Source organism: Triticum urartu, chromosome 3A (genome assembly GCF_056163025.1).
Source record: "Triticum urartu cultivar PI428250 chromosome 3A, HENAU_Tu73, whole genome shotgun sequence".
In the NCBI taxonomy this organism is placed as follows: Eukaryota; Viridiplantae; Streptophyta; class Magnoliopsida; order Poales; family Poaceae; genus Triticum; species Triticum urartu.
Window position 1 is genome coordinate 678845388 of NC_141875.1, and position 23485 is coordinate 678868872.

The 23485-nt window shown below is 44.2% G+C and overlaps 1 protein-coding gene and 1 long non-coding RNA gene across 2 annotated transcripts; one reads left to right on the forward strand and one right to left on the reverse strand.

Annotated features, from left to right (window-relative positions):
• Positions 1-4757: 4757 nt before the first annotated feature.
• LOC125545943 (uncharacterized) lies at positions 4758-5480 on the forward strand. The gene is made up of 2 exons (XR_007300357.2): positions 4758-5087; positions 5305-5480. It is a non-coding gene; the product is annotated as an uncharacterized LOC125545943 (long non-coding RNA).
• A 155-nt stretch (positions 5481-5635) lies between these two features.
• On the reverse strand, positions 5636-8645 carry LOC125545942 (CASP-like protein 5B3). Its single transcript, XM_048709998.2, has 3 exons — positions 8318-8645; positions 6742-6874; positions 5636-6146 (listed from the first exon to the last, which is right to left on the reverse strand). The coding sequence occupies exons 1-3, from the start codon at positions 8413-8415 to the stop codon at positions 5943-5945; spliced, it is 435 nt and encodes a 144-aa protein (XP_048565955.1). The 5' UTR covers positions 8416-8645; the 3' UTR covers positions 5636-5942.
• Between the last annotated feature and the right edge of the window lie 14840 nt (positions 8646-23485).

Below are 23485 nucleotides of genomic sequence, written 5' to 3' on the forward strand. Positions count from 1 at the left end.
GAGAGAGGATTCGAGCCATTTTTTGAGCATCCCGTAAAACCGGCCAACGCCGGAGCAGGGGCTTGGCCACGCCCCACGCAAGCAGCGAGCAGGCGGAGGAGCTCGGTAGCAGCTGGCCAGGGCACACGGTAGGCTGGAGCGTCGCCGGAGCAGGCGGCGGGCCGAAGCGGCGCCGTTCTGGCTGGCCGGAGTTTCAGTTCGTCCCGGGAGAGAAGAAGCGTGAGGAGAAAAAGAAGAAGGACTTTTATCAAAAAGGGTTTCCCCTCGCTTTGTATTTCAAAGCAACCAACACCGGATACAAAGATCGCTGTAGCGAGCAGCACAACATATCAAAAGAAAAGGAAGAAGAAACAAATGCCAACCACGGCAGCTCGGCAAAGCGCGGATGACCCGCCACCACGGCGCCCACCGGATACAAACCACCACAGACCGAGGTTCCGAACCGCCGCGTACCAAGCAGCACATCCAAGAAAGAAGGCAACGCCGACAACGCTGCTACCCGGACAAGTCCTAGGGTTTCCCCCGGCACGCGAAGGAAGGTGGGGGTGAATACCACCGACACCCTCCAGGAAGGAATGGTGGCACCCGCAGGTGTCACCGCGTCGGGGCCGAAGCCGGCAGGGATTTCTCCCGCATTCCCAGACCCAACCGGATGGACCGACCCGCCAAACCATCGCCCACCCCCATGCGCCAACGCAGTAGCGCTGCCACCAACGCCGCCTCACTACGAACACCACCACGAGGCCAAGAGGACCGGAGAAAAGCACACCACGACGGGAGCAGCAACACCGACACCGAGCGGGAGGGAACCACCTCCACCGCTGTCGTGCGGGAGGCCCATGCCTCCGGCACCGTCGCAGTAGCCGTCCGGACATGGCCGTGGGGCATGCCGGGCCACCCCTGGCTCAGCCAGGCCCGAAGCGGGCCCGTTAAGCCCCGCCGGCCACGATGCAACAGGTCGGCGTCGGCGCCGCCAGCACCCAGCCACTCGTCGCGTCTTCCTGCCTCCCAGAAGCCACGCCGGAGACGATCCCCGCCGCCGGCCCGCACAGGCCCAGATCTGGGCCGAGCGGACGACACCAGATTGCGCCGCCGCGCCGCCCCGCCGCCAACGGCGGCGCCGCCGCCCAGCTGTCCGCCTGCGTCGCGCCACGGAGCCCTGCCGCCACGCCAGATCGTCGCCGCCGAAGTGCACCCCCCGGAGCAGCTCCGCCCGCGCCGGAGAGCGACCGGAAGGGGAAGGGCAGGGAGGCCGCCGCCACCAGCAGCCCCGGGACCAGGCCGGCCACGGGCACCGGCGACGGCGACGGGAGGGAGGGAGGGAGGGGGCTGGAGGGAGGAGGAAGGGCGAACGCGCGGCCGGTCGCCCGCGGGGGGGGGGGGGGGGGCGACGCGGTCGCAAGAGCAGAAGAAAGACTTTTACCATACGAGTTTACAGAATCTGTTCCGCCCGATGACTCGCGGTACCGTAAATTCGTTTTAGGGGGACCTGTATACTATTTTCACAAGTGGTGTTTTTACGGGATCTGCTAGAGATGCTCTTAGGGTATCTCCAACGCCGACCCTCAAACCGCCCATCACATATGCCCGGGCGTGTTTTGTCATCCAACGCAGTCCTGTATCGGTCTGGACACAATTTTTCTTGCAAAGCGGAGACACAGTGGAGGGTTTTAAGGGCATCCGGACAGTCGCCACGTCCTCTTCCGACTGCCCTGACTTTCCCAAAAAAACCCACCCTCTTCTCATGTGTTTTCCATCGCAACACCCGTGGACCCCCAGCGCCTCCACCACCAAAGACGAGCTGGTGTCGCCCCCACCTAACAGTCGGCATGCCCTCATTGATGGGTCCTCGTCGTCGCCACGCCGCAACCGCCACCCGATAAAGGAGAAGTTGCCGCGCGTGATCACGGTGGCTGCATCCTCCACTACTTCAAAGGAGGTGGTTAATGCGGTGCCTCGGTCTCGAGGGTCGTCGTAGGTGGAGCGCACGGCGAGCCAATAGGCACGGTACAACCGACGAAATGCCACACACCGCTTCGCATTCGCCAAGAGCGACGTCGTGCCGGAATGGGTCCGCAACAACCCGGACCATGCAGCTGAGTGGCCGCTCGACCACTCCGTCACCACCCTCGAGACGGACGCTAGGTGCCGCCACCGCCTTAACAACGAGGGATGGTCACTTCGCGACTGCTCCACCAACGTCGGCAGGGGTAAGGCCGCCGGTAGGGCTCTGTCGGCGTCGTCGGCAGTAGCCAAGGCGGCCCTCCGCACCACACAACGGGATGCGGAGCGGCTCCTCCACGAGCGGCAGGAAGCCGCCAGACAAGGCTGCTACGGCCCTGCGGTGCCCTTCCACCACTGGAGGGAGGACAACGATGATGACGGCGCTGATGGTGTGGCGGGACATAGCAGCCACATGTACGAGGTGGTCGTCCGGTCTAGGGTTTAGGTTCTTTTTATAGTTTTTAGTTAAACGATCGAAATATCATCCATTTTAATTAAATTATGTGTGAACTTTAATGAAATCCATAGTGTTTGCATGAATTTCGTTCCATTTAGTTTAACTGTGTTTGAAACTTTGAAATGTATAAGGGTAGTGTTGGATGGCCTCCTCTCGCATCTGTATCTATGGACTGGTCCCCCTGTTCACGAACGGAAGGAATTTGCGGGTCAGCGTTGGATATGGCCTATCTGAGCATCCACCATGTGGTGTGAGTACCTCTGCTAGCTAAGCAGCCTAGCAGCTGGAAATTTGTGGTAGGTTCTTCCCTTGGCCACATCGTACGAGTATAGGTATATTTTTGTGCACGCGGTTTGTCACCTTTACTTTACTCTTCGTCCCAACGGATGCAAAATCAAAAGCTGGAGCTGGTTCTTTTACTCATTTGTTGGCAAACATTGGATTCATTAGATGATGATTTTAATTGCATGGAACTTGATGACTACATGTTCAAAGAGTTTGTTGATTTATCCGATTTTTCAGACAATGATGACGACAAAGATGCTGAGATGATGGCGATGATTAGCATCTAGGAAGAAATGGATAAGAAACATGAGCACATTCTTAATTTCAAGTATTCAGTAAATGGCATGATAGCTCTTGCCTGAGATAGGATAATTGGCGCAAAGGTCCGTGCAACGATAACTTCAAACCCGGCCCGGTATTTCAATGATGATGCAAACCTGTCGGGGATTTTTTGACAATAAAAAACATCCCCGACAGGTTTGCGTGGGTAGTGCCAAGATCACACCAAAGAGGTCAACATCATACTAGAAGCAATGGCATCAACAGACTTGTGGATTTGGCATGTCTGGTTCTTACAACGACATCAGTGTATTTCAACAATCTCTATTGTTCAATAGACTCTGTGATGGGAATGTCCCGACATGCAATTACACCGTCAACAAGGATTACTATTCCATGGGTACTACCATGCCGATGATATCTATCATCAGTAGATGGTGTTTGTGATGACTATACCCGATCCCCAATGTACAAACATTGTCTCTTTGCACAAATGCAAGAAGCTGCTAGGAAGGATGCGGAAAAGGCATTTGGAGTGCTCCAAACTCATTGGAATATTTTTTGTGGAGCTGCAATGATGTGGGATCCGATGACGGTATAGCAGGTGATGATTTGTCATCTAATACTACATAAGCCAGAATGTTCTGCGGTTGACTTTGATCTTAAGTTCACATATGTGTTAGCTAGGTGGAAGGGACCAGCCCATGATGTTATCATTCTAACAGATAGCATGTTTCGACCTGATGGCAAGTTCTACCAAGGAGATGCTGACTATGCGTATCAACTTGGTGTTCTTCGACCTTTCAGGAAAACCAGGTACCATTTGAAGTAGTTCTTTTCCAGGAACTATCATAGGACTCCACAGGAACTGTTTAATTTCAGACACTCTAGCCTTAGAGTTACGGTTGAGAGGGCATTTGAATCGCTGAAGAATAGGTTTAAGATCCCCCTCTTCTTCTTCTTCTTCTTCTTCTTCTTCTTCTTCTTCTTCGTCTTCTTCTTCTTCTTCTTCTTCTTCTTCTTCTTCTTCTTCTTCTTCTTCAGCCATATAGCACTTAATTTGTACTGCCATTTGTTAGTAGATAGGATGAACCGTCATTTGTTTTCTAGCTAGGACTGAGACGATGTTGAAATCGTTTGTGGTAAGGCCACCAGTAGTGAGAAATGGTGATCACACCTTATGTCGTTCGCAACCAACCTACATGCAGGCTACCAAACGATGGGCAGATGATGGTTCTTTGTCCGGTTCCTCAGCCAGGAAAAAATGACCCAAACAAACAAACGTGTCCTTAGATGTTGAGAGGAAATCTGAAAACTAACAATAAACCCGACATAGTCTCGTATTCGATGGGTGGCGGATATAATAGACCATGGCACCCATACTTAGGAGAAGGACAAGTTCCAACAATTTTTCATGCTGCAAGACGCAGAACGCCAGACAAAACTTTCAGATATTTTTGTATTGTTTACAAATTTACTGTTCATCCTGAGTGTATGCACACCCACGAGTAGAAAAGCCACTCTCCTATTTTTAGTATTTGAATTTCTAACTATGTCGAGAAGGACTACATGTCTACTCCCTTCGTTCCATATATAATATAAGACATTTTCGCAAGCTAACATAGCTTGTAAAAACATTTTATATTATGGGACTGAGGGAGTACATCTACAAAGCATGGACACGGCTGGAAGTGCCGAACTGCCGTTCTGATACGGCAGGATACGGGGATACGCCAGGATACGCCGGGATACGCGAACTTTGCAGTATCCCCCGAATTTCGATTTTAAAAAAGGAAAAGAAAACACAGGGATACGCTGGGACACGTGTGGGATACGTTTGGGACACGGCCTGGCCCAAAACAGCCTCGGCCCAACCCAGTATACCTAACCTATTTGCAGGAACTCCCGCACGCTCTCGTCTCAAGGACGAGGTGCTCCCTCCCAGCCTCCCCGCGCCGCCAGCCTCCTGGATCGAAGCCGCCTCCGCCTTGACTCGTCGCCGCCGCCGCCGGCGACGCCTGGATTCGACCGGCGATAGCTGGTGCTACCCCCAGCCTCGCAGGTAACCAAGCAGCCTCTCCCCTCTCCCCTTTCCTCGACCTCTTCCTCTTTTATCCTTCAGATTTGCTTGTGCTGCTGGATGTTGCTTGCTGGCTTGATGCTTGCTTGTGCTGCCGCTTATGCTGGTGGTGCTGCTGCTCATGCTTGCATTATCTTCCAATTATGTCTTGTCTTCTAATCTTCTGTACTGTCTGTGTTTGATGTGTTTTGCAAGATAGATGCAGCTTGCAATGACAACATGACATGGGGGGATGAGGACCAATCAATCATCACTTGATAAAAGAGACACCAAATGGGGCATTATCCTCTATTATGATCTCTTTCTTATTAATTTTCTGTCTTAATTGTATATTATATGGCATATTTTTATTTTATTTTATATATACTCGCCGTATCCCCGAATGGCTGTTTTTAAAAAATGCCGTATCCCGTATCCCCGTATGCGTATCCCCGTCTTTCCGTCCCCGTGTCCGTGCTTTTTAGGAGTACATTGCTCGGCAACAAGAGAATGGCTTGTTCACTGCGCAAAGCGCATACAAAATAGCTATGGATGCAAAGCAACCAGAAATGGTTGGTCCCAGCCATTTGAAGAGATATGAAATTCCATTGTACAACAACCAGAGCATTTTTCAGGTACCTTCGATCACGACTTATCTCCATATTAATGATCCCACATCATCTAAACAGTAACTGTTCGACCACAGGGCGTTCATAATCGACTCCTAGAATAAAGATGAGCTACTATAAAACAGACAATCCATCTATCTAACAAGTGATGAAGGATGCGTGCACATTGCAACCGATTTACCCTCCTGACTTAGCATGTCGCGACGGCGATTATGAGTGCGTGAGATCACTAGAAGAACGAAGCCAGTAGCCGGAACCCAGAGAAAGCAGACGCAGCTTGCAACAACCACGTGATGAACGCCAGGGTGGTCGAAAGCGCGAACTGCCGGCAGGCCAGCCGCGGGTATGCCCCGCAGAGCTTCATATCCCACATGATCAAAATTGTCAGGCCTGCAGAGGCACTTGCTCCTGTGAAAATGAGAGTCGCCATGGCCTGCAACACATTCAGAATTGATATGATCACTCAGATATGCCTTTGCTAGCTCAAGATTCCAAGAACTACTCGACTAAAAAAATGATTTCACAGGGTATTTGGACTCTGCTTGTGAGATGTAACAACTTTGGATGAGAGAAATGACAGCCTTTCTAACAGGGAAAAAGAACCTTTGGTAAACTGTACCGTTGGTTAACCAAAAAGTCACGCAAAACATATTGGTTGTTAAAATTTCTTACTAAAATGGACAATTCGTTGGCTAATTTTGATGGAGAGCCTGTGCCAACAAATCTCTTAAAGCTACCTTATTCTCTTAGAGGGAGGCAGAACAAGAACTTGGCCAATAGAGAAGCATCAGTTGCGCTTATCCTGAATTTCATTTTTCGTAAGAACTAAAGAAAGGGACTGCCCAGTGCACGCAGCTCCGCTTGTGCAGGGTCGCGCAAGGCAACAGTTTTACCGCTGCGCAAACGCTCCCCATCTTTTCTCGTAAGAACTAATATTAAAAAAATCTGGTTCAATTGCTTCAGTGCATGCCTTCAGTTAATTCAGACATAGCTCATGGAGAATAGAAGAGACAAAGTGAGCGACTTACCATGTCAATGCAAACAATGAACAATAGATTATGCCAGGTGTGAAGATACTTTTTATTCCTTAGAGCAAAGATATCCTCACAAGCAAGGAACAGACTCCACATCAGCTGGAGGATCAACACCAGATTCATGTAGCTGAAATAAATGGAGACCATAATACGCTCGTTAGATGATGTTAACAAAACACACTTGAGTTCCTGTCCAAGCAATTCTGAAGAGTAGACAAGAAATTGAAGACTTTAGGCGGTTCATAGTCTCAATGACATGAACTTGAAGTGAAAATATAAATCATTGGCGCACCCCAGCATTTGGTGTGATGACACATAAAACCTAAATTTTAACAATTCTAATAAAATATTATCATTGGAGAAAAAACTGTAGGTTGGATGAAAAACATATGCATGCATTGCACATACACCCACAAAAGCACATACACAAAGAAACATTTTCCAATATTCCGGTTCCATTTTTGAACATGGTATGCTGTTGTTCGCCCCGTCCTGTGGGGAATTGAGCTTTAAACTAATCCCGGCCCCTCAACATCCCAGTTCAGAGTTCTCCCTGACTACATGGCACCAAGTGAAGGTTTACTTGGAAAAATTCTAGCGAGAGATCAAATATCAATTACCCGTCAATTCCAGAAACCATTTTACCAGATCATAAACCCTTCGCAGGGTGGCCTCAACAAAAACATACATGTTTCCTAACTTGGTCAACTTGAATACTAGACGGTAACAAGAGATTTGGACACAGCTGACAATCAGGATTCCAAATGCCATTGGAAAATTAAATTGGTACAGCTCGCATTTTAGAAGGAAAAAAAACACTAGTCACAGAAATATTAATAGAGGATGACAGAACACTCAAAGTTCTTGTTATGAAAAAGAACACTCAAGTTCAAGTAAACTCCCCATATTATCGACATAAATATGTACGATGTCAAGTTTGTAGTCCTGCTGCAAACAAGCATGAACTCTGTAATGGAACAAAATCTACTACATAAATCCGTCTTAGAACTCGAATAAGGAAGTCACCCAATGAAGTCTCATTTCCTTTTTTTCCGGTGACTAGTAGTTGGGTGGTTGGCTCGTCGAACAACAGTTACACTAATTTTGAGAGCATTGAAGGTAGTCATGGAGATATGTTTCAACGAAGTTTATCAAATGATGAGGCCTCCTGATTCAGCACTACTGGCGTTAAACCCGGCTCATCTAGTTCTCCTAAATAAGGGTTAAGGGTTGATATATGATGTTTTCTCAGGCAGGTGTAGGATCCTAAGATTTAAGCCAGGAAACTGTTTGGGCGAGCTCAGCTTGCAAGCATGTGAAAAATGTGAATCCTTGTAAGAAATGAACCAGTCCCCTGCTTGTCTCTACCTTATTCTCAAAAAAATTCTCTTGAAAGAAAGAGTATAAAAGTCACCCAACCTTGTCCTCCAAACCCAGATCAAACCCAATAGACCAAGACGGACACTCACATAGCTTGCTACTTGAGTGATGCTGATGGATTTGCCAGAAAAAACACAAAGAGGGAGGACATTATAGGGAAACAAGAATTAGCATTTCGATAGAGTAGTACAAGTAGGCGCCGTGGTTGGAGAAGCCGATGCCGATGCCGGAGACCATGGCGAAGACGGACGCGGCGGCGAAGACGCTCTGCGACAAGCGCAGCGCCATGCCGCTCCATGTCCTCGGGCCACGGAGAGGTGAGGCGGAGAAGCCGGTGGACTCCTTCCTGGCGTGGATCTGTGGCGCTTGCTGTGTGCGCTTAGCTCGTGTGGGACGGGGAAGGTGATGGGTATGAGCAGGAGGACGAGGAGCCGGAGAGGTGGCGCTTGGCTTGCGTGAGACGAGATGGGAAAGGTGATGGGGAGAGGAGATGGGAAAACTGATATGAGATGGTTGGTGCTGGCCGTGGGGTACCTCTGCCTGCCTGCATGCCTGCTTGTTTTTGGGATGCAGAGTGAAATGCAAGGAGTGATTACTCACCGTCCACCATGTGCAGTGGGTAGCTCTGCTATGCTAGCATCTAGAAATTTCGCGGTACGATTCTTTCCATGGCCACATCGTCCGAGTATACCAGCATTTTTGTGCAGGCGGTTTTTCATTTCAGTTTAGCTACATAACCTAACTTTTTTGTTTGGGTTTTTATCATTTATGCCATCGGTTGTATCCCACTACTCAGTTTTGCCACTAGGAATTTCAACTGCTCAAAAATGCCATCGCTTTGTTAGACACGTGTTCAAAAATGTCACTAGGCATCATTATTGTGATCTCAAATCTCTTTTGCCATGTTATAATGACATAAATACCTATGAACCAGCATGCCAGCTCTACTTCTATCTTACTACAATAAAGTGTGGGGCCCACTTGATCCCAACGACATTCTTATTTTTCTATAAAATTATTCGCTTGGTTACTCCTGACAAGTGGGGCCACACTTATCATTGTGAGATAGAGAGAACTGACATGTGGGTGTAGGCTTATTTTTGTCATATAACATGGTCAATGAGTTTGATGTGAAAATAACGATGTCTAATGGCATTTTTGAGGAAACATCTAACGGAACGATGGCATTTTTGAGCAAACATCTCACGGATCGATGGCATTTTTGAGTAGTTGTAACTTCTAATGGCAAAACTTAGTAGTGGGACACAACTAGTGGCAAAAATGATAAAAATCCTTTTCGTTTTGGTTCAGTATGATTTTTTTTACTCCAAATATGCATGCATGCATGCATGCGAGATTGGCTTTGACTAGTTGTACGAGTAATGCCACACATACAAACGAGTTACAAGGTTTTATAAAGAGGGTTAATTTGATTGGTCAATAGGTGGCGAGGCGGCCCACCCCCTGAAAATAGGAGGAGGGGGGGCAAGTTTATGATTGATTAGTAGATGGAAAAAATCCTAGTCAGCGTGTAATTGCGTGTAACTCTTTGTATGTTTAGCATTATTGCTAGCTGTATGCATGGCTACATGCGGTGCCATGCCTTCATGCCTCTGTATAGGCCCCACCTTTTTTTATCTTTTCTTTTTCTGCATGTTAGTTTTTTATGCGCCCGTGTGTGTGTTGTGTTTCGTGCATATGTGTGAGACTGGGATGTACCATTGATATGAGATACGGTTCAAATTAATTTTTGACATTTGTATGTGTTTTTGATTTTTTTGGTCGGTTTGTTTTTATATGAATGTATAGACACAACTATTACACAAATGAGTGTAAACTACAATTAACTGTGAAAATTCATCATTCTTATTTAGTTTTAGTTTTTGGTTTATTGTATTTCTTCTTTAATTCTTTCTTAGAAAATTTCCTTTTGGCGAAAAATTCACTATTACAAGTTTATTCTCGCATATTACAAAAAGTGCAATTTATGTGTAAATTATGTGCAATTTTTTCATTTCCTTTCTTCTGGAAGGGTAATAACAATGCCACTAATTCATTCTTCCTTAGAAAAACTTCATTATTTTGATTTTGTTTTACTTTTCATTTTATTTTCTTTATTCTTTATATAAGGGTAATACCAAGCCATTAATCGATTTCTTCTTAGGAAACTTCCTTTTCACAGAAATTGCACTATTATACACTTATTCTTACATATTATAAAACACACATTTTTTGTATAAATTTTGTGCAAATTTTTTTATTAATTTTTTCTTTCTTTTCTTCTTAAATGGTAATACAAATGGCACTAATTCATTCTTCCTTAGAAATTTTTTTCTATAAGGGCAATACCAAAGCCACTAACTCATTTCCTATTAGAAAACATTTTCTTTTAGAAATTACACCATTATGTGCTTATTCTTGCATATTTAAAAAGTGCAATTTCATTGTAAATTGTGTGCAAATTTCGGTTTAGTTTTAGTTCTATTGTATTTTCTTTCAATTATTATATGTGCATTCTTGCATGCTATAAAAAAGTACAATGTATGTGTGAATTGTATGAAGTTTTTTCACTATTTGTTTTAATTTGCATCAGTCAACTAACCCAAATTTAATTTTCAGTCGATTAACATGCATGGCTGGTTACTAGATTGAAATGCATTAATTTAGCTACCCTCGATCGATGGGAGGAAGTGCATGTGCGTACAGATACTTAAAGTGACGTGGTACGATACTTTTTTGCAACTAGTCATGTACAGTATGTGAAATGCATCCATCCATGTGTTTGAAGGCTCCGTCCTCCGATCCAAAAGAAAAGAAAAATGAGGAAGAGGAAGGTAGCTAGCTAGCAGTGTTGGTTTATCTTAAAAAGAAAAAAGGCTAGCAGTGTTGGTGCAGATACATACGTACGCACGTTGTGTACGTGCACTGCTCAATGCTGCGCGTACAAATTCCTCGGAAGCGAATAAATATCGCGCGTGACAGTGGCCAGCCACACTAAATTTTCAATCGACTGACCCGTAGTCAGTCCCTTTTCATTTTTACTCTTCGCTCCAGCCGATACAACGGTGTGAAAATCCTCATACAGGCAAGTTAAAAGATGGAGCTGATTCTTTCGCTCATTTGTAGGCAAATGGCGCGGTGCCGCTCCCCCTCCCCTCGCGCCATCGCGTCCTGCATCTCTCTTCCCACGTCTTCCTCGGAGGAGTGCTCCATCGTGCGCACTGTCGTCCATACAGTAGTTTCGCACGATGAAGCGCAACAAGCCGTCCATTCGTTGAGTCAAAGTGAACAGCACCGTTGAATACTCCATCGTGCGCAGTTCGTCTGGCTACTGTCGTCCATACAGTAGTTTCGTCCTCGGAGGCCCCCTCCCCTCCTCCCCCACGACCAGTGATGCGCTCTGTCATCGTGCCATAGGAGGTGGGCACGACGTTCGGGCCCATTGTTCAGGGTGGCGAGCCTGGTCCCATCCGCGAGCGGCCGGCCGGCGAGGCGGCCTAGCAATCCAAGCGCGGCGGGAAGCACAGGAGCCACGCCCTGGCCCCATTCCCTCCAAGGAGGCGACGCATCCTCCCCACCTCGCGCGTGCTGCGGTCACGCATCCCGGTCGAGTTCTACGGGTGCTGCTACAATCGCGGTGACCCAGAGCATACCCAGAACCTACCATGGTGTGTGCGGTGCAGCGGTGATGGGAACATCTCCAGTGGTTGCACGAGGCCTCGCAACCCCTCCCAACTCACCCAATCTTCACGCCCACCGCTGGCACTTCGCTACAGCTTCCTGGTCGGGTAGTCATTGCCTTCGCGCGCCCTCCCCATCCACCGCCCATGCGCCAATCGGTGGAACCCACAACGCTTCCCCCATCGCCTCCGTGCCCTTCCCCGGCTAGCCAGAGCTAGCTGGGCCTTTATGGACAACATGGTGGAGACTTGCTTCATGGAGTCTTCTATTGACCTCGTACCCCTAAAAAAATCTAGTCCCTCTGTCACTGGTGGTCGTACCCGCGCATGCATGGATGCACCGCACTGCCGATGTGCTCATCAAAGGCCTCGGCTTTGTGGTGGGCGTGGCGGAGCAAACGGAGCGGTGCTTCGACATGTCGGGCTACAAAGTGTGGCTACGCACTGACGACCCTGCGGGAATTTTCGAAGCAGGGGCAAACCACAGGTCAAAATGCTTAAGATGTAACGGTAAAGAAAAATGCTTAAAATGCTATTTTAGTTATGGCAAATTGTCATGGCACACTCTTTCAAAAAAAAAAAAATGTCGTGACACCTTTCTTGGCTCATATGAATTGTGCTGGGAATGCAACCGTCAAAGAAAAAATGTGCTGGGAGTGCCAGACTGAAACGGAATTCTAAAAATAGGGGCACTTGGCTGCCACAAGAATTAGAAACACGAAATTTCTAAGCAACCCAACTCTTTATTACCAGTGAACTTTTTACTCGAGTCATGGCATCACGCGCCAGCAAGCCTGCCTATAAAATGCAGTGGTAAAACAAAGAAGCACCCATAAAACAGTTGCCTGAATTTATTCTAAAAATTTCAGTCCGTTCCGCTAGAAGCTCCTCCTCTTCTTGCATCTCCAACCCAGCCCAATCGTTCTTCCTCACCCCGACCTGCCCACCTCCATGGGCCTAATCGCTTGCATTGCCGCGCCCAGAATCGACTGAATAGAGAAACATTCTCAGTTGCCCGAAGAAAAGCAAATGCGCCAAAATATATGCATATGTGTTAATATTAAGAGATGTAGTTTTCCTCAGTATGACATTAATAATACCAACACGTTACAATGGAATTGCTTAAAAAGTGTGGCAATTCAGAGTGCGAACCAGTGGTGCCCGGGCACCATGGTGCCTGCTTTTGTGAATTTAAGAAAACATATTTAGAAGTTCCAAAAAAATTCTGTGAAAACTTATATGTGTTAACTATGGATCCATGATTTTTTTTTGAAAAATGTAAATTGTAATCTGTACAAACAACAAAATTCCGGCCAAAAATGAAAAAAGGCGGCCCAGTTGAAAATACATATTGGTCTTTTTTTGTACGTAAAATGTTGTGAAACTTTGCACATACATAGTATACATCTCTGTGTGTTTCTACAAAAAAAATCAAATTTTTTTGTGCTGTAGAAAATAGATTTTTGAAAAAGGACACCATGGTGCCTTTGCGCCGTTTGTAATTTTCACGCAATCATCCTTAATAAGAAAAATTAGCCGCATCTCACATTACTATAAGGTCCTCATCTGTGCAATATTCGGCGCTTATAACACCAATTATAGTGCATTTGGTAAGTATTTACATTTGGTTTATTCAGCTGACATGGTACAGTTTATATGGGTTTCTGGTTTGTATGGTATTAATACTTCGGTAAATACAATGAAATTAAGATAGAGTTTGGTTTCGGTATATACCAATTTATCAAGGTATGGTTTCGGTATATACCATAATAACTAGAGTTGACGCGAATTTGAAAATTACATAATAATAATTAGAGATTTTGACTCAAAACACATACTTTTTATACACACATTATATAACTATATATAAGTATTAGTTGAACGCCCGTGCGTTGCCAAGGGAATACGAAATATGATGTGAAAAGATTAGTCGACAGTGGACATTTTATATGAGTGCTTTTGATGGAGTACATTTCAATAACAAAACAATGTCAGAGTTTATTAGAAATCTATGAACATGGTCTTATTTTCTAGCCAACGCATTGTAGACTTTGATCAGATTATTCATTTGCTGAAATTTTATTTGAAGAGAACATGATGAAAAATGTAAACAGCGGAGCACGATGTGACACATTGGTAGGGGACCAACCCCATGAAACTGAGAGCTTCGATCCACCATTTGTACATTGCCATCAACTCTCACTTATTGGTCTTTGACACATAGTTTTTAGAAAAGGACACGGTGTGACTAAGTTTTCAAGCTCCGCGCGGCAACCAGGGCTTCACCGAAAAAGCACCATTCAGCATGGACAGCTTGATCAAAGAAGAACCCTTCTATGCCGCCCTAGACTTAAGTTTTATAATTTTTGGCTCTTCAATTTTATGTTTATTTCCCTGAGATTCTTCAGTCAGTTCGAACTCTTGTTGGTAGGTTGTATAAAACTTGCTGAGTTTTTGATCTCTTCCAACAACACCACCTTTGGACTCTTGTTGGTAGGTTCTTTTTCATGGTCAATAATATCCATATCTGGCATGGACACGTTCTGAAAAAGTGAAATATATATACAAATATGATTTAAATATAGTACTATCATTTATTCTTTTTCTTTGCGGGGAGTACTATAATATATTCATATACAGCATGCAGACTAAAAAGGTTAAAAAGACAGACATCTAGAATATGCAAAACAAGATTTGTTCTAGTCTAGCCAAGATATTTGGTAGCCCCGACAGACCGTCCAAATACCTCAGTTTCTTATGCTATAATATACAGAGAATGGCGTTTTGGCTCTCGGCCTCCATGGAGGCCTTTTTTTGAAAAAAAAAACAAAATTCAAAAATTTCAGTTCTGAACTTTTTCATACAAGTAAACAATGATGCGAGGCGTATGTGTGTAAAATTTAAGGATGAAATACGTGCAACCTGTACAAAAAGGACAAATTGATGATCGGGGAGGATGAATCATATCATGTGTTAAAAAACAACAAATTTGTATTTTTTGCACAGCCCACATTTCAACGTATTTTGTCCTCAAAATTTACACACTTGTGCACTATGCCTTCATCTATTTCTATATATTTTTTTTCAGAATTTGTTTGAATGTATAAATATGATTTTTTAAGAATTTTGAATTTTGGATTTCGAAATCTCCATGGAGCTCGGCCTCCAAAAGAAATTTCGCATAATATACACTAATATAAATAAAAAAATTATAGAGCCGTGTGACAAAAACAATTCTGCTACAGCTAGCACTCTCAGTCTCTTTCTCCTCGCTGCTCACCCCTTTCCCATTCAGCTAGCCACCCATGACCCACCCTGCTCCCCTGTGCAGCCGCCGGCGCGTCATGGTGCACGGCACCCATCCCGGCCCAACCTCCCACCCCGCGCCTCCGAACCGTCCCTACAGCCTACCCGCGCCATGGCGAGCCTCCCACACCGCGCCCCCATCACTCCCTGCTGTCCGGCGAGATCCGGGGGGCAGGAAGACGCGCGTAGTCTGGGCAGCGGCATCCACCACGCGGTGCTCCCTGCCCCGCGCCCCCGCCGCGATGACGCCACGTCGGTCCGAATCATCGGGTGGTAACGCCCGGCGACTGGCACGCGCCGTGCAGCGCGAGGTGGGCTCGATCTGCATCCACCGGCGGGATCGGGCTCCTCATTTTGGAGACCCTGCCGCAAGCTGTGCTCGGCCGGATGGGCGGAGATCGACGAGGAGTGGATTCCGTGGTGCAGCACGACGCCGACTGATCTTACCTCGTCACGGTCGGCTCTCGTCTCTCCCTCCGCGTCCTGCATTGGTAGCTCTGTTGGATTGGCACCGCCGGTGAAATTCGATCTTAGAGGTAAGCAAAAATCTGGAGGTAGAATGAACCTATCTTATATATACACAGTTTGAAAGATAGCTAGGTGTATAGTAATCAGTATACGGTTATGATTAAGTTTATTTTGTGAGATGAGGATAAAACCTTTCTTGGGTTGTCTGGATACAGAGTTTTTGCCAGTTTTGTTTCCCATAAACTCGTTTGAAGGTCTAACCACCTGAAATGAGTTAGCATACCAAAAATATAGTTTTTTTAGGGGCAGAAATAAGTAAAACTTTGTTTTAGTACAACAAGAAAAGTGGGTCTTAATAGTTTTTCTATAAACAATTTTAGCCGTTCCTATTCAAAAAGGCATGGCTTGAAACTTCAAAAAAAGAAAAAAAACTCTGGTCAAGGAGGCTTAGCTTCCTCTTCCTGGAGAGTCAACCTTCCAATGCTGACCAAATTCCAATTGTACACACACAATGCATTTCAACAAAGCAAAACACAACGGGGAATCATGCATATTTATGCAAGGTAACCTGACATAAAAGTCAGCACTGTCCAATGGTCACATTCATACTGATGTACCAATTGTAAAAAACGAGCGCAAAGCTCGGTCTGCATCTTTTGGCAAATGAGCTCAGCATAGCGCGCTATTGTGGTATTGCGAAAGCTTCCATTCCGAGGTCCTTGCCATTTTGTAGATTAGCGATGCTTGTATTCAGGGTCTAATATGACTCATTCTCCAGTCACCACAATGCTCTTGCTGAATAGCTTAAGGGTTGATGTTTCTAATCCTGCACTTGGCACTTTGGAATCACAGTCTGCAATGAATTTTGAGGCCTGAATTTAAGGACACATGCGTGCTAAATCTTATCACAGAGCTACAGAAAAAAAGCAGACGAACAGATTATGTTCCTTTTGTTCATATCGAGGTATCTATTGTCTTGAAAGACTCGTCCTTTAATAGTAGAGATATGAGGAGCTCACTAATGGCAAATTCAGCTCGAATTTGGGTTCTTCGTAAATTATCAGATACATAGTTCCTTATCCATGTATTTCCAACGAGAGATTCTATGGAACTGAAGTTTAAGTCAGTTTTTTAATTGCTACTCCCTCCTTCCCATATTCTTAGGCGTATTATTAGTAGCCAGCATGAAAATCAGCGCAGTTTAATTGTTACTTGAACCATCATACATGCTGTTGAGATGTAGGAATCAACGAAAGACCCAGCCAAAGATTTGTTTTTGTTTCCAAAAAAATAGCGACCGTGAGTGGTTGTTGCAACTGAATGAGACAGAGAAAGGCATCTGCGCCTTAGATTTTAGGACTGCGTGCAAAAACTTACGCGCCTAAGATTTTGGGAAGGAGAGAGTATATGATATTAGATGCCTCAGGTTCTTACCATATTAAAAAGCGTATGCCTTAGAAAGAAATACGACACCTTAGTATTTTTGTTCTTCTGTAGCAAGTCATTGTCCAAGCATCTTCATCCTTAATCTGTTTGCAATTTCACGCTGTCTGTTGTTATTTCTAGCTTAAACAGATGCATATTCAACCAAGTATAGAATGGGGAGATGTCGCGAAAGGAATACTCATGGTTTCTGAAGACTGATTATGCTCACAAACTCAGGTTAGTGTGCATTAAGATCTACAATAGGAATGCATAATTGAACATACTTTACCTGAGTTGTTATAATTTGATCTGGTGACTTCATGTGCTAAGGACTTCCTTGTAGGCTATGTTCTTCATGGTCGTTAATAAGGGTTCAAATATTTTCCGCTTCTTTGAAATCTTGCTTTGTTCCTTGCCCTTGCCCTTATCCTTGCCTTTACCCTTGCCGTTGTCCTTGATGGCGAGAATCTTAATGTTCCTCTTCGCGTTAGCTCTAGACAATGCAACGTAGAGCTGACCGTGAGAGAAATATTTATAACTGTATTGTACTGTAATTAAGAGGATTTAGCAATATTCTTTATGGAATAGGGGTCTTCAATATGAACTTAAGTCTGGCAATTGAACACGTGTCTACAATATGAAATTGGGTGAAAAGCATGTCAATCTCATGGCATCAATTCTTAAATTTTTTAACTTTGTTACATTTGCTTACATTCATTTGCATAGAGTGGACTTGCTGCAAAGACAAGTTTGAGATGCCATGTCACACCCGTCCACATTAGCACACATTATACATTTGTTTCATGTATTAATTCCCAGAAGTTGATGAGCCTAATGAAGCACCTTCACAATTTGGTAGCTGGTACATAGCTTAAAATCATGCATGCTTTGTTCAATGTACTTGGAGTAGGACTTAAAGATGCAATCCGAGTACCACTATATTTTTGAGGTCACATCATGAAGTTCTGAACAGGAGTTTAGTATCTTTCTGATGTAAAAAAATTTGCTGAAACAGTTGAGGTGGCAAACCTAGGGCATGGTGGGCACCATCAAACATAACAAAGGTGGATCTCAGTCCTTTGCCGTCGGAGAGGTAGAAGACGGTAGGTGAAGAACTGTGAAGATGATGGCAAGAGGATGTAGCGGCGACATCAGGAGATAGACGCAGCAACAGCCGTCGATCGCAGGTTCTGGTTCAGGGGTGCCGAGGTTGCGGTTCAGCATGCAGGAGATCAGAGGTTGATGGCAGCAGAGGCTGCGCTCGCACAACTCACATGAGAACGATGTGGCCGAACGGCGAGTGAACCGGCGATTCTCTCCTTGACGTAGTGCGTCAGTGGGTCGATGGAGCTCGTACGCGAGGAAGAACTGGCATTTCTCTCTTTGGAGACGTGCGTTAGTGGGTCGATGGAGCTCGCAGGTGGTTTGATTTTTTGCCGATGGACCTTGTTCGTGGGTTGAGCTGAACTGTTTTTTTTGGCTGGTTTGTTGATCGATGGGCCTCGTTCGTGGGTTGAGCCGAATTGTCTTTTTTTTGCTGTGGATCTTGTACGTGGGCTGAGTTGGCCTTTGATTTTTGGGATGTTGCGGGCGTGGCCCATTGCGTGATGGTTGTCGTACGAAGGGGGTGGGGATCGAACGAGGTCGAACCATCACGACGTTTGATCCCCCTTTAATAGTAGAGATATATTCATGCATGGATTCATGCCTTGATGGTTATGTATGTACCTAGCATTCTTTCCAAGAGAAGAATGACTATGTTACAAGAAAAATGGATGTGCTTAGCACGAAATATGTCTCCAGTACAAAGAAAATGAGTACTTGTATGCTTGTTCACCTTAAGAATTATAAATATAATTTCACTTTGGTTAATTCGGTTAACCGTCGAGTTTTGGTTATATAAAATAAAAAAAATCAAAACGGTATGGAAAGAACATACCATACCGAAACCAAAAACCACAAAATTGGTTCGGTTCGTTTTTTTTTCAGGATGGTTTTCCTGTTAGGTTTTAAAATGCACAGAGTGAGCATTTGGTGTACAATGCTGGTTTTTTTTTCTTTTCGTTGCTTCTCTGCCGGTTTATTGTTTGGTCGTTTTTTCTCCTGATTCCCTTTTTCTCTTTTTCTGATTTTAAATTCATGGTTTTTTAAAATATGATTTTTAAATCCATGAACAATTTTCAAATTCACAAGCATTATTCAAATTATAAACCTTTTCAAATCCGCAATCTTGCATTCAAATTATCAAATAAAATCTATGAAGAATTTTTTTTGAAGTCAACGGTCATGCAGGCGGTGGAGTAGTGTGAGTGCCAACCACTCTCAGCTGATGGCGCAAATAAAAAAATTGAGACAACTAACCTAATGGTTCAAGGCCTGCTGCATGGCGCGTGAGAGAACTATACGTAGACGGGCGCGGCTATACTGCAGCGACTATTTGTCGCATTAAGCGAGTCCACAGTGTTGGGCCAGCAACACTGTTCATGTCGCGCACAGATTCAGAAAGTCAGGAATAAACGCGCCATCCCCTAGAATCAAACCCTGGTCTCCTAGGCTTTCACCTGAGCAGCAAACCACTCCGTCTATCTCATGTTACTAGTTGGTTATAGGATCGAGGACTACTAGATGCCACCAAGCCGGTCTTCTCCATTTTTCTTTTTACTTTTTTTCCTTTTCTTTTATTTCATTTCTTTTTTTCTTCTTTCTTTTTCTCATTCTTTTTCCTTTATTCTCTGATTTAATTCAATCTTTTTCGTTTTCTTTTTTCTCTATTTTTTGTTTGGTTTTCATTTTTCTTCTCCATTTGTTATTTTTCTTTTGTGTTTTCTTATGTTTTTCTTCGTTTTCACTCTTTATTTTTGTACATGTCAAAAATATTTTTTGTATACACGCTCAACATTATCCTAACGCTATTTCAACATTTTCCAAATACCTGTTCAACACTTTAATAGTTATTTAGCATTTTTTGAAATACTTTTTCAACATTTTTAATACTTATTCAGCAATTTCAAATACTTGTTCAACATTTTTCTATACTCTTTCAACATTTTTAATATCTATTTCAACACTTTTAAAATACTTGTTCAACATTTTTCTATACTCTTTCAACATTTTTAATATCTATTTCAACACTTTTAAAATACTTGTTCAACATTTATTTAACATTTTCAAATACTTGTTCAACATTTTTAATATACTAGTACAACATTTTTAATACCTATTCAACATTTTCAAGTACTTATTCAACATTTTTAATACTTATTCAACATTTTTTAAATCCTTGTTCAACTTTTTTAATACTTATTCAACATCTTTTCAAGAATAGAAAACAAGAATATTTGAAGAATACTTGAAAGTATAAAGAAAAGTACAAAAATAACAAACAAAAACGAGAATAGAAAACGAAAAAAAAAGCAGGTTGTGGCTCCCGCGTGGCTGGGCCGGCCCGTCTGTGGCTCGCCCCGACGCGAGCGTGTTCCCTCCGCTCGCGTAACGCGAGAAATAGGGGCGCCCCGGCTAGGTGGTTCTATTTGACGCTCGCGTGCGTCGAGGAGAAGTGGCTTCGCTGAAGCGCGGGAGTAGCTGCGCGAGATGGGCCGGCCCACTTCGCTAGTTAATGCAGAAGGTTCCCTAAACCGGTTTCTTTCTTCTTTTTTTCTCTTTTGCCGGTTTTCTGTTCTTCCTGTTTCTTTATTCTTTTCTTCTTCAGTTTATTTATTCTGTTTCTTTTTCTTTTTTACTCCTATTCTTATTTTATCCTTTTTATTTTTATTTTCGTCCGTTGTTTCAAAAAAGTTTGAAATTTCGTATTTTCTTCATGATTTCATAAAAAATTTATGTTTTTAAATTTTGTTCACAATTCAAAATCTGTTCAACGTACATTACAGAAATGTTCAATGTATTTTCAAAAAAAAATTCGGTGTATATCATAAAAATGTTCAGTATGTATTTAAAATTGTTCAGCGTATAATGCAAAAATGTTCAATGTATATTTAAAAAATTGTTCATCTTTTTGGAATTTCGAAATTTTTGTTCAACTTTCTAATGATTATTCACGTTTGAAAAGTTTGTTCAAATTTCAAAAATTGTTTATGGTTTGAAAAAGGGTTTCGCGTTTGTCAAATTTTGTTCAGAATTTTCAATTTTTTGTTCTCGATTTTCTTGAATTGTTCATAAATTTTCAAAAGTTCTTGTTTACTTTAAGCTCTTGCGCCGCTTGCAAACCAGTACAAGGTTTCAGCTTGACTGGTTTGGTTATGAAATTTCCGAGCGGGACGTCTTGTGTTCGTTCTCTCTCTGGCGCGGGGTATTTTTGGCGTTTTTTTACGCGCTCGAGCTACTGACCGTTAAATGGGCTGGCCCATCTGTATCTACCTTCAGCGAAAGCTACTCTGCCTGACGCTAACGAGCGTCAGACAGGAGCTCTCCCCCGGCTATACCTTTTTTTTGAGCAAAAAGCTAAGCTTTATTCATTAGTCGGTATTGCTACCGATATTACAGAAGTGTCATGTGGTAGCCCCAGCCAAATATGTCGGCCATGAACCAACTTTACAGCATGCCTAGCTAATTTGTGAGGCTCAAAATTTGAGACTCTTGATTCAAACTTGAAACAGCATGAACTAAACGAAGATTGCCACAAACTTATCTCTTTCACCACTCCATCGTAGTTTCCACCTGATTTTTCCTTGATGTGCTTCACTACTTCTTGACAGTGACGCGATCACCATATTCTGTAGCCCAAAATCTTCAACCAGAGATAAGCCTTCTCTACATGCAATAGCCTCTAAAGTAGGTGGATCTATCAATCCTCGAACGACGAACGCCGAGGATCCAAGATAGTCTCCGTTATTGTTCCTACACACAGCCACGACTGCTCCAACTCCTCGAGAAACCGCGGCGTCCACATTGATTTTGGCGCAGCCCGGTGTTGCCGGAATCCATCTTCTCGGTACTGCACTCTTTGGTCTGATCACATGGTCCTGAACTTTGTTCTTCTCCTGTTCTAGCTCTGAGATGAAATGTGTGATGAACATATATGTCGACAGAGGGCTTTGATTTATTCCTTCATGTATTAGCTTTCTTCTCGCCGACCAAATGGCCCAAAGGGTGACTGCTACTGTGATGAACTTTTCATGTGAAAGTTGCTCGATCATGGTAAATAACCACCTTCTTGCGTTTTGTTCGGTGTTGCTCTGAAGTTCATCGATCAATTCTTGATCAACTAGTGACCAAACACAGCGAGCAGCAATACACTCCAGGAGACTGTGCTTCCACGAGTCCGGAGTCCCACAAATAGCACACGTGCAGCTCGTAGTCATATTCCAGTGCATCCTGACATCTTCCGTTGGGATAGACTGGCGCGCAAGCCTCCACAAAAATACCCGGATTTTAGCCGGAACTGTGGTCTTCCATAGTCGGACCCAAGCGAGCTCATCCTCTCGGCGGTTAGACGCAGCCGGGCGTGACTCCAACCAGTCCTCCCTCCTCTTATTGGTTTCAACTATCATGCGATAACACGACCGTACACTGAAGATGCCCGATTTCTCATACATCCAGGACCAATAATCCGCCACGTTCCTAATGCAGATCGGAATCTGAAAGATTGCCTGTGCATCAAAAGGCAGAAAAACCTGATTCACCCGCTCCATATTCCAGCGTGCATTTCCTGAGTCAATCAACTCAGCCACTAGTTGGGGTGGATCTAGGATTCTAGAGACGAGTGGTCTCATTAACTCAGCCCGCGGGATCCAATTTGTGCTCCATATTTCCGTCTCTGATCAGTCCCCAATTCGCCTAATCAGGCCCTGCTTCATAATATCCCTTCCTTCCAGAATAGCCCTCCAAACCTGAGATGGATGGCTTCCGATATTTGCATCAAGGATTGAGCTGTTTGGGAAGTATATTGCTTTTAGAATTCGAGCACTAAGAGAATCCGGAGAGACCAAGATCCTCCAAGATTGCCGAGCTAGGAGAACGAAGTTAAAAAGTTCAAAATCGCGAAAGCCAAGACCACCCATATTCCTTGGCATTGTCATACTATCCCAAGACACCCAATGGGGTTTCCTTTTCCCTTGTTTGCTGCCCCACCAAAAGGCTCTTATGGCTGAGGTTAACTTTTCACATAGTCCTCGAGGAAGTTTGAAACAAGACACCGAGAAGACCGGAATGGCTTGTGCAACCGATTTGATAAGAACATCCTTCCCCGCAGCTGAGAGTGACTTCTCCATCCATCCTCTCATCTTGTTCCATAAGCGATCAATAAGATACTCGAACGCTCCATTCTTGGATGAACCTACGTCTGTAGGCAGCCCCAAATATTTCTCACTAAGCTGTTCATTGGGAACTTGCAAGACTTGTTTCACCTGCTGTCTCACTGATTCTGGACATCCCTTGCTGAAGAAACATGAGGATTTGTCCCTGTTTACTCTTTGACCAGAAGCCCTTGCATAAGTCTCCAATAAGAGAGAAACTTCTTCCGC